This window comes from Mya arenaria, chromosome 14 (genome assembly GCF_026914265.1).
Source record: "Mya arenaria isolate MELC-2E11 chromosome 14, ASM2691426v1".
Lineage (NCBI taxonomy): Eukaryota > Metazoa > Mollusca > Bivalvia > Myida > Myidae > Mya > Mya arenaria.
Genome location: NC_069135.1, coordinates 34,772,897 through 34,790,718, shown reverse-complemented (window position 1 = coordinate 34,790,718; position 17,822 = coordinate 34,772,897). Strand labels below are relative to the sequence as shown.

Genomic DNA, 17,822 nt, shown 5'->3' with positions numbered 1-17,822 from the left:
ATAATCATTCTAAATTCCTTTCGGAAATCCTCAGCCATTTTCTATAAAAAAACAACCTCGGATGTATGCCGGCACAAAAGTATAATTAAGTAGTTGGTAAAACTGTTGAATACTGTTATTAATTAAATGTAGGGTTTTAACGTGTAATTGTAAAACTAAGTTTAAATTGATTGATAATGAAGTGAATTATTGCAAACATATTTAAGATTCACAAGAATTAAGTCATTTAAGTTAACTGCTCAATTTGAAATAACAACGCGATCTTCTTCCAGCGTAGTTAATTTGTAAAGATTTCTGACATTTTAAACCGTCCACATAAATCCGAGGTTGTTTTCAATGGAAAATGACCGAAGGTATTCCAAATGTTTAAATTGGTGTTTCGTACTATTAGTAGTATATATTTTTTTCTCGTTATCAGTGCTGTTGCGATTATGATGCGAGTGATGATAGTGAAGACAAAGGATTACTGTTTGGTCGCCGGAGACGTTCCGCGGACTACGAGTACTGTGACGATGACCCCGACTGTTGCGGTAGCGCTACAGCGACGCCTGATTATCCATCCTATTGAACCTTATGAATATATTTAAGACTCGCTACCTGTTATTGTCGCTTGCTAATTCTTTTTTACTCGGTATGTAATTGGGTAGGAATTGCTGTAAGTGAATCAATGCTGCCGGGAGGCTGTTTGCGCATGGTCGAGCTTTTACAAATCCCCCTCTTCAATTTTGGTATGGCTACACATACTCAATGATGTACATTTATAATTGTATTTTAGGAATCAGGATAATAATGCAGATAACTGTTTATACTAGATACTTTATTGTCACAATTGTCACCTGAAATAAACTTGATAAAATAGACTTTTTAGATTCAAATTTGTGGTCTATCTATGTTGAATGTACGTATTGTTTCTCAGTATATGATGGTATAATAATACAGGATCTTCGTAAAGAGCTGTCTACTGGTTCTGTCCCAGTAGTTTTCGTTGTTTTAAAAAATAAATGCTACTGCTGCAGCTCGGTTAATACCTATTCATGTATATATAACTGACTTTCATTCGTGAAACGAATTATCCCACGGTAAGTGTATGAACTTTTGTCCGATATCAATATTATAAAGTCATAAATTGCTTAAACGGTTTTTGATATTCGACCAAAATTCCAAACATGGCGAAACAAATCAACCAACCTAAGAATCCATATACTACTGTGCAGCAGTCACATGAACCACGCCCCCCAGGTCCGGGGAATAGCGGGGACTTTGACTTTCGGTCCAACCAAGCCCGGGAAAAATACCGGGGACGAACTGCCGGTAAAATCCTCGCAAAACGCCCCGCACCGCATGGACCCTAGGTAAGGACCACTCCCCGCTTTTTGCGCAAAGACAAAACCACCGCATTCACCCGGCACTGCGGGGCAACCTGAAAGGTAAAAACACGGCCCATTTCCCCCGCTTTCCCCCGGACCTGGTGACCTGATTATCTCATATCCTGTAACTTGCATAAACGATTTTTAAGACATGATCAATGTCCACATAAAAAGAGTTAACCAAACTTTCTAACTGAAACAGGGGCCATAATTTGTATCGAGGATCATACACAGATGTCTTACTTATTATTTATGAACGCACTGAACACATTTTCAAGCCAATTGAATGAACGTTTCTTGATACGGCTTGCTGAAAAACTTCAAACGGACAGCGACGCCGGTGTGAGAAGAATAGCACTATTAAGTTAATTTTCGAAACGTCGACCAACAACATGAAAGTTACAGTTCAAAAGCTAGTTCATTGTATTTCAGGCATTCGGACAGTTATTTTGTTATCTAGTGCTCTTTGTGTCGAAAGCTGACAGCTTATAGAATCACGCTCGCTGGGCAGAAACCAGTACTTGTGTCCATTTTGGGAGTTAATGTGAATGTCACCCAGGTGGGGATCGAAACCACCACTCTTAGGTGAGAGGCGGACACCTTTACTACTAGGCCACTCTCATCCGCATTTTTTTTATTTATAACCAAAGCTTTTTGACCGATCGCTGTATATATGACTAGCATACAATATATCATTGATCAAGGGTCACTGTTTGCTTATATCATGATGTAATTAAAGTGTGAACTGTTTTTTAAAAAGAGCAAACTTTGTTCTATTATGTATGGTCATGTTAACGCTTGAAAAAATACTGATTTAAGCACAACACGTTCACTAATTAGTCCGCACTCTTATCTCTAACATTTCTTTTCAATTCTTGAGGCGTTATTTGACGTCTCGGACACGTTCGAGAAATAGTCCGATCGCTCCTGTTGATGTCTTACTACCCTAGTTCGATTACATGCACATTCCTTAAAAAACACTGAAAGATTATGGTTATATAGAAAAGGCCCCGGACCTACGGACGGACAACGATTATCCCTCTTCATTTATTAACTCATTTATAATGTTTATATCTACAGTATCTCGAACGAGTTTGATATCAAGCAAGGTTGATTTAGACTCTTCGAGTTATGGCGGGCCTGGTTAAAGTCATCAAAATCATGAAATACACAGAGATACTAAATATGTACAATTAATTTCAAAATACTAAGTATGTTGGAAACGTCATTTTTTAAAAAACTATTAAAAAACATTTTTTTTTTTTTAATTTTACGACAGAAATCTTATTTTTCCAAACTTCTAGAGGCGCTCGTTTTCAATTCTTTCTCGCAGCCACATAAGTAAAGTTTTACAATACTTATCAACGAACAATCCATTCAGAACTAGCAAAATTCGTTTTTGTCAATAAAAAACATATTATACAAATAACAATTCAAACGCATTATCATATACATTGTATAGGAATGGAATTATTTTGTCATGGCTTAATGCGCATCAGCAATTAATTACATGTATGATTTGCTAAAAAACGAGAACAAAAAACTTGATTTGTTAACACATATAGAGAGAGATTGACAATCGGATGATAACATAAAACGATATCCATATTTAAAAAAAATGATATCGGGGGTAGCCGGGTAAAAAAACAAAACCCTTGACAGTAAGTATCAGCCCGAAACACTCGGCAGTAAGTGTCAGCCCGAAACACTCTGTAGTAAGTGTCAGCCCGAAACACTCGGCAGTAAGTGTCAGCCCGAAACACTCTGTAGTAAGTGTCAGCCCGAAACACTAGGCAGTAAGTGTCAGCCCGAAACTTTCGTCTGTTAGTGTCAGCCCGAAACTATCGTCAGTTAGTGTCAGCCCAAAACAATCGACAGTAAGTGTCAGTCCGAAACACTAGACATAAAGTGTCAGCCCGAAACTATCGTCAGTAAGTGTCAGCCCGAAACACTAGACAGTAAGTGTCAGCCCGAAACACTCGACAGTAAGTGTCAGCCTAAAACACTCGACAGTTAGTGTCAGCCCAAAACACTCGACAGTAGGTGTCAGCCCGAAACTATCGTCAGTTACTGTCAGCCCAAAACACTCGACAGTAAGTGTCAGCCCAAAACACTCGACAGAAAGTGTCAGCCCAAAACACTCGACAGTAAGTGTCATCCCAAAACACTCGACAGTAAGTGTCAGCCCGAAACACTGGACAATAAGTGTCAGCCTGAAACACTCGACTGTTAGTGTCAGCCTGAAAAACTCGACAGTGAGTGTCAGCCCAAAACTTTCTTCAGTTAGTGTCAGCCCGAAACACTAGACAGTTAGTGTTAGCCCAAAACACTTGACAGTAAGTGTCAGCTCGAAACACTAGACAGTAAGTGTCAGCCCGAAACAATCGTCAGTAAGTGTCAGCCCGAAACACTCGAGAGTAAGTATCAGCCTAAAACACTAGACAGTTAGTGTCAGCCCGAAACACTCGACAGTAAGTGTCAGCCTAAAACACTCGACAGTAAGTGTCAGCCCGAAACACTCGACAGTAAGTATCAGCCTAAAACACTAGACAGTAAGTGTCAGCCCGAAACACTTGACAGTAAGTGTCAGCCCGAAACTTTCGTCTGTTAGTGTCAGCCCGAAACACTCGACAGTAAGTGTCAGCCTTAAACACTCGACAGTAAGTGTCAGCCCGAAACACTAGACAGTTAGTGTCATCCTAAAACACTCGACAGTAAGTGTCAGCCTAAAACACTCGACAGTAAGTGTCAGCCCAAAACACTTGACAATTAGTGTCAGCCCGAAACACTGGACAATTAGTGTCAGCCTGAAACACTCGACAAATAGTGTCAGCCTGAAAAACTCGACAATTAGTGTCAGTCTTATAATGAATATAAATAAGAAAGATAGTACAAAAAACTGCCCTTAAACATATTTGATTTCAAACGTCTCTTCTTTTTAATATAATCAAAACATGTTTTAAGTATGACGATCATTCATAAGAAAAAATAACACTGCTTTAAGGAAAAAGTTTGAAACAACTTATATAAATATACCTGAATCACTTTAAGTTTAACATCAATTTGAACTGTATTTAGACATTATTAGGATTGATATCGGATGCTTAAGAAATGGTTTCATTAAATATCAGACTGCGTATACATTTAAATTTCTTGACTTAATTTCGTTTTAATTTATACAGTAAATACAACGGCATTTGCTAATCCAAATGAAAAGTACAAGGGTATGTTCAGAGTACTTTTATGGTCAGTGAGATGTTTTTAAAACCGCGTATTATGCTGTATAACAAAAAAGAAATTAAGGTTATAAACTTAGGTTAGACTTACCTAATTTTTGGTCTATCCGCACTAGTGTTAATATGCTATTTGTAAAAGGATATTTGATTGAAACTGTTGTTTAGTCAGAATTTGGTCAAAAATGACTTTTATACATCAATTTGGACCAAACAATGAACCATGTTCCTGTTAAGTGAAGGTGCCTTCTTCAGCATCAACGTCATAAGGTAAAACTTCCCATGATGCCAAAGGTTTACCCGAGACAATAAAGACTAAAGGGCCTGTTCATATATAGGCAAAGGATTGTAGGGTACAAAAGGAGACTGAAGAAAGTTCTGGCAAGGTGGGTCAGTGTTATACACTGGATAGCCTGGAGGAGTAATAGTTAGATGACATATAGTCAATTCTATATGAATAGGAATTGGCGGAGTGAGCGTAGCAGATTATTTCAGGTCATCTAACTGACGTACAATACAACCTCATTGGCTGATACATTGCCAGTGCAAGAACTGAAGCAGGATGTGTGTATCGTGACAGTAGCATGAGTAGGCGGACTTTTAAACACCCGCAAAAGGGGAAATTCTTAATGTTTAAATCTAGTACTAAATAGTTCCCTATCTGAAATAATATTGGCTTAAACAGAAGCTTGTATTCGATGGTTTGTGTTTATTTTGTGTCCATATTGACTTAATAGTCACGCTAACGAGACATATTAACTCGGGAAGGGAAATAACCATATAACGTTACTGACCAATTTAGCCGAGTCCTCACTGTCGCGATTGCCGTCCCGATTTCCCCCGACTTATGAATGCATTCTACACACTTGCTCCACCACTCACCACTCATCGATGGTACACATGGTAAAATGATCTGTCGACACTTCCGTGGTGCAGCTGTGCCTTTTGTTTATTTGTACACGCGTTATTATTACTTTCATCTGATAATTTTATTAAAAAGACATAGTTCGAAAATCGGAAAATTTGGTTCCGTGTAAGTACGCTTTTACTACAGGTTGGCCACGAATTGTTTCATTAGTTTTCCATCTGTACGTCGTTGTAGGGGCTTTTCTACCAACTTGGAATTGTGCACATTTTGAGATTTGCCAGAATTTCAATGACACTAAGACGCAAGGACACACCGTAAGCAGATTCTATTCAAATAGAACTGTTGTGTATAGTACTTACGACGGTATATAAAACTTACAAATTCATCTTAGAAAGTCAAAATGGATATACGTATAAATGTCGTGGCGCTGTTGCTCTAGTGATAGTGCTTTAGAAAAGTGGTGGTGATGGCGAGTATTATTTGTGCTGAAAGTTGATACTGTCGAAAGCCTTCGGAAAGAAAACAATAAGGTTTCATTTTTTTCATTAAACTTTTTAGTTTAACTGCATAAAGGCGTCAGTCAGTGCTTCCATCAAACTGTGCCATACCACTCACTGAATACCCATAATTTACCGCACCTCATTACATTTTCGAAAGAATGCCTACATAATGATATTGTTGCTCTGAAAAGATTTAAGACAAATGAATCTCTGTAGCCCGTCTAGCCTTAAACATGTTGTATTAGCCCATGGACACAGCATACTCTCTCTCTCTCTCTCTCGTCATAACTTTTCAATCTTATCGTTAGTCTGCCACATTGCCGGATTGGGATATGACCGTAGGCAATCATAGCCAAAAATCGTAACAGTTGTGAGTCAGGCAAAGAATTAACAAGAGTCCGCGAACAAGCACTTGCAGAATGAAGCACTTTATCCGTCTTCACTTCAAAAACTCTAAATTTGGAAACCCACCAAAATATTATTGTGAGACAGATTGAAATAACCGCAGGTCTGTACTATAACAAAAAGGACTTAGGAACGAAATAGAATGGCGTTGTTTACAATATTATTTTGCGTATTATTTACTGCAGAAGTTTCTTTGTCAGGTAAGCTTTTGTTTTCTCTAAGTTACATTGAAAAAAAAAAAAACAAAAAAAACATCATTAATTGAAATGCATATAGCTGGGTGTTTTGAATTATTATGGCCGTCTAAACAACGGCGTATCTTAAATTATTTTTTTTCAATCATGTATATTTTTTATTTGGAGCTCCTCGGTCATTTTTATCAAAAAAACAAACTCGGATGTATGCCCGTAGAAGTAGTTTGTACAATTTTGAATTATATTATTAGTTGTATGTAGTGTTTCAGCTTGTATTTGTAGATCTAAACTAAATTGATTGCCAGTGAATAGTATTATTGCAAACATTATTAAGATTCCCAAGAGTTTAATCATTTAATTTAATTGCTAAATTGAAATAACTACGCGATCTACTAGCAACGTAGTTAAAGTGAACCGATTTCAGACATTGTAAACCGTCTTTATACATCCGAGGTTGTTTTCGTAGAGAATAGCCGAGGAGTTCCGAATGGTATATATTTGAATAACTAAAATAGCTGTGAATACTATTTGCAAGTTAAAATCTAAATTTGATTTGTAACACGTATGTATAGAAATTATGCTCACAAGCATAGACATATTTTAGAGATTATGACAAGAAGCATATATATTTATTGTTAGAATATATATATTTAGAGCATTACCATATCTTAGGGAGTATGCCAAGAAATTTTTTATATGTGTATAGAGTATACGCTTAGAATGGCATACACATTTTATAAGAGATAATGTTGATAATCATAGAAATATGTAGAGATTATGCTGATAAATATACACATTATTATATATTATGCTGAGAAGCTCAAATGAAGAATAGGAATTGCTGATAGTTCTAATGCTGAGAATTTTAGTCTATATGTTAAGCTGCTTAAGAGTCTTTTTAGAGATTATACTGAGATAAATAAACAAGCCATAGAACGTTTTTATAGTCCTACAAAAATATGTGGTCATGCTGACAATGTTAGTCTATGTACACCAAAGAGTCTTATTAGAGATTATGCTGAGAACTATAAACAATAAATGGAAGTGCTGATTATCCTACACACATTATGAGGTCATGCTGAGAATGTTAGCCTATACAAATAGCCGCCAAAGAGTCTTATTTAAGGTAATGTGGAATAGCATAAAGCATAAATGGAAGTGCTCATTATCCTAGACAAATTATGAGGTCATGCTGAGAAGGTTAGCCTATACAGACAGCTGCCAAAGAGTCTTATTAGAGATTATTCTGAGAAACCTCATCAATGAATTGATGTGCTGATTATCCAAGTCAAATTATGTGGTCACGCTGAGAATGTTAGTCTAAAAGGAGTCGTGACGATGTTTATACTTGACAGAGTTGAGCACGAGTAATTATATTTTTAATTTTCTCTCTGAACGCCCATTCTGAACGCTACTGAAATTGTTTAAGACATAATTTGTGTTGATCGCCTCGATAGATTAGTCTGTTTCCATTGAGGGGGAGCCGAGTTCCATCCCGACCGCGTCATCAAAATTGCACCAGTGGCTCTATCGCTTGGTGCTCGCCGTTGAGGGTTGAACTTGGAATATTCATTTCCTTTTAAAACCATATCACCTGTCTCCTATGTATCAGTGCTTTACATTGGGCACGCTTGGAATCAACGGGTAGAGCAAGAAGTTTAAACGCCCTGTATCTCAGATTGCAAGTCAGAAAAACAACAACAGCGACTCATTTAAGTGTTGTGTATGTGGTGAGAAAGATAAAACAGGATAATGATTAGCATAGACTAAAAAGTCTTAAGTTAGGATCGTAATACATATCCTTATGATGAGCAACAAAGGATTTACATAGTTGATTGAAGTTGACGTTTGATCATTTTTTACGCTCACTTGACGTCTGCACTACCCGTATTTCAGCCCACTGGACTAAATGGCAAGACGCGACCATGTGTAGCGCACCGGCCTGTAATTGCCCCGGCCATGAAATGATTGAAGGCGGACCAGCATGCAAAACTGGAGAAAAGTGAGTCCACGTGAAAACCTTATATTAGCACGAATCCTCAAATTTGAATCTTGTCATATGGCTGTGTTATATAAATATAAAGACTGAACTATCGTTGTTTAAAAGTAATTTGTTGTAGAAAAAAAATCAAACCCATTTTTTAACTTTCATTAATTACAGTATTATAAGTATCTTCCATGGCCGAGAGTGTAAGATAGGTTCATTCCGACCCGAGCGTAGGGTGTTTTGCGGAAACGAGGTTTACCGAGTTTCCTCAAAACACCATGCGCGAAGGTCGGGATGAACCTATCCTACACGAGCGGCTATGGTAGATGCCTTTTCTCCCACCTCAGTTAAACAAAATTAAGTAAAAATGTGTTTTTTTGCTGGAACTCTTTTGTGCTTAGTGGAAATAATTGCGTATGGATATGCGATAATTCGTGGTTGTCATGGATATGCGCGCAGTGATTCAGATTATGTTAATAGCCAACTCGGTATTTAAATAGTTCTAAGGAGAGTGAAGCATTATTTATTGAAAGGTGCGTGCAAACTGTTTTATGGTGACATTTGAAGCGAGAAATAATTAATTAGCGTTCTAACTATTGCCACACGACAAATTTCCATGATGCTACACACGGCAGTTTTCAACAAGGGAGGTAATTACAATGTGGCGACCATTAAAAAGGAGTTCCATATGGGCATTTTATCTTCGCCCGTGGGCAAGATAAGAGTGTCTAGCATGGTCAAATTATTGGATCTACTTATCTGAGGTATGAGAAATATTTGTCCATGGAATCGACCCAAGTAATGTATTTAAAGGATTGTGTTGAACTGTACATTTGTTTCAAAAAGCTATCCGCCATTAAAGCATCAATCTTGTAAAATCACGATTTGGCATGGTTTGCCCTACAGCCGCATCGCCATTTTCTATCGAAAACAACCTTGGATGTATGCCGGTATACATCAGTAGAATTAGCTCGAAAGTCTAAATTGATTGCAATAAATTATGTTGGATACTGGCCGAGGTGTTCCGATTGCTGCAAGTCATGTACATTATCTCAATGTACATATATACGGGTTTGCAGGGGTCGCAACTCAGGAAGCCCGCTTCCTACCTAACGACCTCCCAAACGAACAGTAAACACAGGATCTAAATGCGATATCGTTGTCGTCTGACGTATTCTAGTCTTAAAAGTGTGCATACTGGTGTAATATATGCGTTATTTGCTGCTATATTGACAATTTATTTGAAACCGCTTATGTTTCAGTGAATGTAAACTGCTCTTTAAACTAGACGGATAAAACTTGTTTGCCATTTACTCCAGAGTGCAGGTGCGGAACTGTGTAATGCAGGAGGGCGAGATCACCCCGTGTAAGTTCGAGAAAAATGGTCCCATCAGAAAAGTGGAGTGTCAGGCCTCCAGTGATTATTGTCCGGGTGAGATTCTAACCTGAAAAAAAACGTCCGGTATGTGTGGTATGTAGAAAGTGTTTGTAGTGTTTGGTCTATCAATGCACACTAAGACAAAATATTAAAGTATATCATAGACAACATCATTAGCTTTGTCTGAAGGCAATAGAACAAAAAGTTTATGTACATCTTGTTCATAATGTACGAAATGTTTCTAAGTCGTATATATCTAAATAAGAAACATGTTGATGTAACGACTATCAATGAACACATGTTACAGTTACAACTATCAATGAACACATGTTGCAGTTACAAATATCACTGAACACATGTTATAGTTACCACTATCACTGAACACATGTTACAGTTACCATTATCATTGAACACATGTTGCAGTTACAACTATCACTGAACACACGTTACAGTTACCACTATCACTGAACACAGGTTACAGTCACAACTATCACTGAACACATGTTACAGTTACCACTATCACTGAACACAGGTTACAGTTACAACTATCACTGAACACATGTTGCAGTTACCACTATCACTGAACACATGTTACAGTTACAACTATCACTGAACAAATGTTACAGTTACAACTATCACTGAACACAAGTTACAGTTACAACTATCACTGAACACATGTTGCAGTTACAACTATCACTGAACAAATGTTACAGTTACAAATATCACTGAACGCATGTTACAGTTACAACTATCACTGAACAAATGTTACAGTCACAACTATCACTGAACACATGTTACAGTTACCACTATCACTGAACACAGGTTACAGTTACAACTATCACTGAACACATGTTGCAGTTACCACTATCACTGAACACATGTTACAGTTACAACTATCACTGAACAAATGTTGCAGTTACAACTATCACTGAACACATGTTACAGTTACAACTATCACTGAACAAATGTTACAGTTACAACTATCACTGAACGCATGTTACAGTTACAACTATCACTGAACAAATGTTACAGTTACAAATATCACTGAACACATGTTATAGTTACCACTATCACTGAACACATGTTACAGTTACAATTATCATTGAACACATGTTGCAGTTACAACTATCACTGAACACACGTTACAGTTACCATTATCATTGAACACATGTTGCAGTTACAACTATCACTGAACACACGTTACAGTTACCACTATCACTGAACACAGGTTACAGTCACAACTATCACTGAACACATGTTACAGTTACCACTATCACTGAACACAGGTTACAGTCACAACTATCACTGAACACATGTTACAGTTACCACTATCACTGAACACAGGTTACAGTTACAACTATCACTGAACAAATGTTACAGTTACAACTATCACTGAACACATGTTACAGTTACAACTATCACTGAACACATGTTGCAGTTACAACTATCACTGAGCACATGTTGCAGTTACCACTATCACTGAACAAATGTTACAGTTACAACTATCACTGAACACATGTTGCAGTTACAACTATCACTGAGCACATGTTGCAGTTACCACTATCACTGAACACATGTTACAGTTACAACTATCACTGAACACATGTTACAGTTACAACTATCACTGAACAAATGTTACAGTTACAACTATCACTGAACGCTTGTTACAGTTACAACTATCACTCAACACTTGTTACAGTCACGAGTATCACTGAACACATGTTGCAGTTACAACTATCACTGAACACATGTTACAGTTACAACTATCACTGAACACAGGTTACAGTTACAACTATCACTGAACACATGTTACAGTTACCACTATCACTGAACACATGTTACAGTTACTACTATCACTGAACACATGTTACAGTTACAACTATCACTGAACACATGTTACAGTTACAACTACCACTGAACACATGTTACAGTTACAACTATCACTGAACACATGTTACAGTTACAACTATCACTGAACACATGTTACAGTTACAACTATCACTGAACACTTGTTACAGTCACGAGTATCACTGAACACATGTTGCAGTTACAACTATCACTGAACACATGTTGCAGTTACAACTATCACTGAACACATGTTACAGTCACAACAATCACTGAACACATGATACAGTAACAACTATCACTGAACACATGTTACAGTTACAACTATCACTGAACACATGTTGCAGTTATAACTATCACTGAACACATGTTACAGTTACAATTATCACTGAACACAAGTTACAGTAACAACTATCACTAAACACATGTTACAGTTACAACTATCACTGAACAGATGTTACAGTTACAACTATCACTAAAAACATGTTACAGTTACAACTATCACTGAACACATGTTGCAGTCACAACTATCACTGAACACTTGTTACAGTTACAACTATCACTGAACACATGTTACAGTTACAACTATCACTGAACACATGTTACAGTTACAACTATCACTGAGCACATGTTACAGTTACAACTATCACTGAACACTTGTTACAGTCACGAGTATCACTGAACACATGTTGCAGTTACAACTATCACTGAACACATGTTGCAGTTACAACTATCACTGAACACATGTTACAGTCACAACAATCACTGAACACATGATACAGTTACAACTATCACTGAACACATGTTACAGTTACAACTATCACTGAACACATGTTGCAGTTATAACTATCACTAAACACATGTTACAGTTACCACTATCACTGAACACTTGTTACAGTTACAACTTTCACTGAACACAAGTTACTCTTACAACAATCACTGAACACATGTTACAGTTACAGCTATCACTGAACACTTGCTACAGTTACAACTATCACTGAACACATGTTACAGTTACCACTATCACTGAACACAGGTTACAGTTACCACCATCACTAAACACATGTTACAGTTACCACCATCACTGAACACAAGTTACAGTTACAACTATCACTGAACACATGTTACAGTTACCACTATCACTAAACACATGTTACAGTTACCACCATCACTGAACACAAGTTACAGTTACAACTATGACTGAACACATGTTACAGTTGCAACTATCACTGAACACAAGTTACAGTTACAACTATCACTGAACACATGTTACAGTTACCACTATCACTGAACACAGGTTACAGTTACCACTATCACTAAACACATGTTACAGTTACCACCATCACTGAACACAAGTTACAGTTACAACTATGACTGAACACATGTTACAGTTACCACTATCACTAAACACATGTTACAGTTACCACCATCACTGAACACAAGTTACAGTTACAACTATCACTGAACACATGTTACAGTTACAACTATCACAGAACACATGTTACAGTTACAAATATCACTGAACACAGGTGGTTACAACTATCACTGAACACACGTTACAGTAACCACTATCACTGAACACAAGTAACAGTTACCACTATCACTGAACACAAGTTACAGTTACTACTATCACTGAACACATGTTACAGTTACAACTATCACTGAACACATGTTACAGTTACAACTATCACTGAACACATGTTACAGTTACCACTATCACTGAACACATGTTGCAGTTACAACTATCACTGAACACATGTTACAGTTACCACTATCACTGAACACAAGTTACAGTTACAACTATCACTGAACACATGTTACAGTTACCACTATCACTGAACACAAGTTACAGTTACTACTATCACTGAACACATGTTACAGTTACCACTATCACTGAACACAAGCTACAGTTACTACTATCACTGAACACATGTTACAGTTACCACTATCACTGAACACAAGTTGAAGTTACAACTATCACTGAACACATGTTACAGTTACCACTATCACTGAACACAAGTTACAGTTACTACTATCACTGAACACATGTTACAGTTACAACTATCACTGAACACATGTTACAGTTACTACTATCACTGAACACAAGTTACAGTTACAACTATCACTGAACACATGTTACAGTTACTACTATCACTGAACACAAGTTACATTTACAACTATCACTGAACATATGTTACATTTACAACTATCACTGAACATATGTTACAGTCACAACTATCACTGAACACATGTTGCAGTTACTACTATCACTGAACACATGCTACAGTTACCACTATCACTGAACACTTGTTACAGTTACAACTATCACTGAACACATGTTACAGTTACAACTATCACTGAACACATGTTACAGTTACAACTATCACTGAACACATGTTACAGTTACTACTATCACTGAACACAAGTTACAGTTACAACTATCACTGAACACATGTTACAGTTACTACTATCACTGAACACAAGTTACATTTACAACTATCACTGAACATATGTTACATTTACAACTATCACTGAACACATGTTGCAGTTACAACTATCACTGAACACATGCTACAGTTACCACTATCACTGAACACATGTTACAGTTACAACTATCACTGAACACATGTTACAGTTACAACTATCACTGAACACATGTTGCAGTTACAACTATCACTGAACACATGTTACAGTTACAACTATCACTGAACACATGTTGCAGTTACAACTATCACTGAACACATGTTACAGTTACAACTATCACTGAACACATGTTACAGTTACAACTATCACTGAACACATGTTACAGTTACAACTATCACTGAGCACATGTTGCAGTTACAACTATCACTGAACACATGTTACAGTTACAACTATCACTGAACACATGTTACAGTTACAACTTTCACTGAACACATGTTACAGTTACAACTATCACTGAACACTTGTTACATTTACAACTATCACTGAACATATGTTACATTTACAACTATCACTGAACATATGTTACAGTTACTACTATCACTGAACACTTGTTACAGTTACAACTATCACTGAACACATGTTACATTTACAACTATCACTGAACACATGTTACAGTTACTACTATCACTGAACACTTGTTACAGTTACAACTATCACTGAACACAAGTTACAGTTACAACTATCACTGATCACATGTTACAGTTACAACTATCACTGAACACAAGTTACATTTACAACTATCACTGAACATATGTTACATTTACAACTATCACTGAACACATGTTGTAGTTACAACTATCACTGAACATATGTTACAGTTACAACTATCACTGAACACTTGTTACAGTTACAACTATCACTGAACACTTGTTACAGTTACTACTATCACTGAATACACGTTACAGTTACTACTATCACTGAACACTTGTTACAGTTACAACTATCACTGAACACTTGTTACAGTTACAACTATCACTGAACACTTGTTACAGTTACTACTATCACTGAACACATGTTACAGTTACAACTATCACTGAACACATGTTACAGTTACTACTATCACTGAACACTTGTTACAGTTACAACTATCACTGAACACATGTTATAGTTACAACTATCACTGAACATATGTTACAGTTACTACTATCACTGAACACATGTTACAGTTACTACTATCACTGAACACTTGTTACAGTTACAACTATCACTGAACACTTGTTACAGTTACAACTATCACTGAACACTTGTTACAGTTACTACTATCACTGAACACATGTTACAGTTACAACTATCACTGAACACATGTTACAGTTACAACTATCACTGAACACATGTTACAGTTACAACTATCACTGAACACATGTTATAGTTACAACTATCACTGAACATATGTTACAGTTACTACTATCACTGAACACTTGTTACAGTTACAACTATCACTGAACACTTGTTACAGTTACAACTATCACTGAACACTTGTTACAGTTACTACTATCACTGAACACACGTTACAGTTACTACTATCACTGAACACTTGTTACAGTTACAACTATCACTGAACACTTGTTACAGTTACTACTATCACTGAACACTTGTTACAGTTACAACTATCACTGAACACTTGTTACAGTTACTACTATCACTGAACACACGTTACAGTTACTACTATCACTGAACACTTGTTACAGTTACAACTATCACTGAACACTTGTTACAGTTACAACTATCACTGAACACTTGTTACAGTTACTACTATCACTGAACACATGTTACAGTTACAACTATCACTGAACACATGTTACAGTTACTACTATCACTGAACACTTGTTACAGTTACAACTATCACTGAACACATGTTATAGTTACAACTATCACTGAACACATGTTACAGTTACAACTATCACTGAACACATGTTACAGTTACAACTATCACTGAACACATGTTACAGTTACAACTATCACTGAACGCATGTTACAGTTACAACTATCACTGAACACTTGTTACAGTTACAACTATCACTGAACACATGTTACAGTTACAACTATCACTGAACACTTGTTACAGTTACAACTATCACTGAACACTTGTTACAGTTACAACTATCACTGAACACAAGTTACAGTTACAACTATCACTGAACACATGTTACAGTTACAACTATCACTGAACACATGTTACAGTTACAACTATCACTGAACACATGTTACAGTTACAACTATCACTGAACACAAGTTACAGTCACAACTATCACTGAACACATGTTACAGTTACAACTTTCACTGAACACATGTTACAGTTACAACTATCACTGAACATATGTTACAGTTACAACTATCACTGAACACATGTTACAGTTACTACTATCACTGAACACTTGTTACAGTTACAACTATCACTGAACACTTGTTACAGTTACAACTATCACTGAACACTTGTTACAGTTACTACTATCACTGAACACATGTTACAGTTACAACTATCACTGAACACATGTTACAGTTACTACTATCACTGAACACTTGTTACAGTTACAACTATCACTGAACACATGTTATAGTTACAACTATCACTGAACATATGTTACAGTTACTACTATCACTGAACACTTGTTACAGTTACAACTATCACTGAACACTTGTTACAGTTACTACTATCACTGAACACACGTTACAGTTACTACTATCACTGAACACTTGTTACAGTTACAACTATCACTGAACACTTGTTACAGTTACAACTATCACTGAACACTTGTTACAGTTACTACTATCACTGAACACATGTTACAGTTACAACTATCACTGAACACATGTTACAGTTACTACTATCACTGAACACTTGTTACAGTTACAACTATCACTGAACACATGTTACAGTTACTACTATCACTGAACACTTGTTACAGTTACAAATATCACTGAACACAAGTTACAGTTACCACTATCACTGAACACAAGTTACTCTTACAACAATCACTGAACACATGTTACAGTTACAACTATCACTGAACACATGTTACAGTTACAACGATCACTGAACACAAGTTACAGTTACAACGATCACTGAACACATGTTACAGTTACAACTATCACTGAACACATGTTGCAGTTACAACTTTCACTGAACACATGTTACAGTGACAACTATCACTGAACAAATGTTACAGTAACAACTATCACTGACCACATGTTGCAGTTTCAACTATCACTGAACACATGTTACAGTAACAACTATCACTGAACACATGTTACAGTTACAACTATCAATGAACACATGTTGCAGTTACAAATATCACTGAACACATGTTATAGTTACCACTATCACTGAACACATGTTACAGTTACCATTATCATTGAACACATGTTGCAGTTACAACTATCACTGAACACACGTTACAGTTACCACTATCACTGAACACAGGTTACAGTCACAACTATCACTGAACACATGTTACAGTTACCACTATCACTGAACACAGGTTACAGTTACAACTATCACTGAACACATGTTGCAGTTACCACTATCACTGAACACAGGTTACAGTTACAACTATCACTGAA

At 36.6% G+C, this 17,822-nt stretch overlaps 1 protein-coding gene across 1 annotated transcript in view; it reads left to right on the top strand.

Moving 5' to 3' along the window:
• The window catches only part of LOC128218293 (coadhesin-like), a 36,285-nt gene extending 35,425 nt beyond the window's left edge, over window positions 1-860 (top strand). Inside the window, exon 7 of the mRNA XM_052925939.1 lies at window positions 419-860. Within this exon, the coding sequence (XP_052781899.1) occupies window positions 419-568 (150 nt within the window). The 3' untranslated portion in view covers window positions 569-860. The remainder of the gene's footprint in view (window positions 1-418) is intronic.
• The last annotated feature ends 16,962 nt before the right edge of the window (window positions 861-17,822 follow it).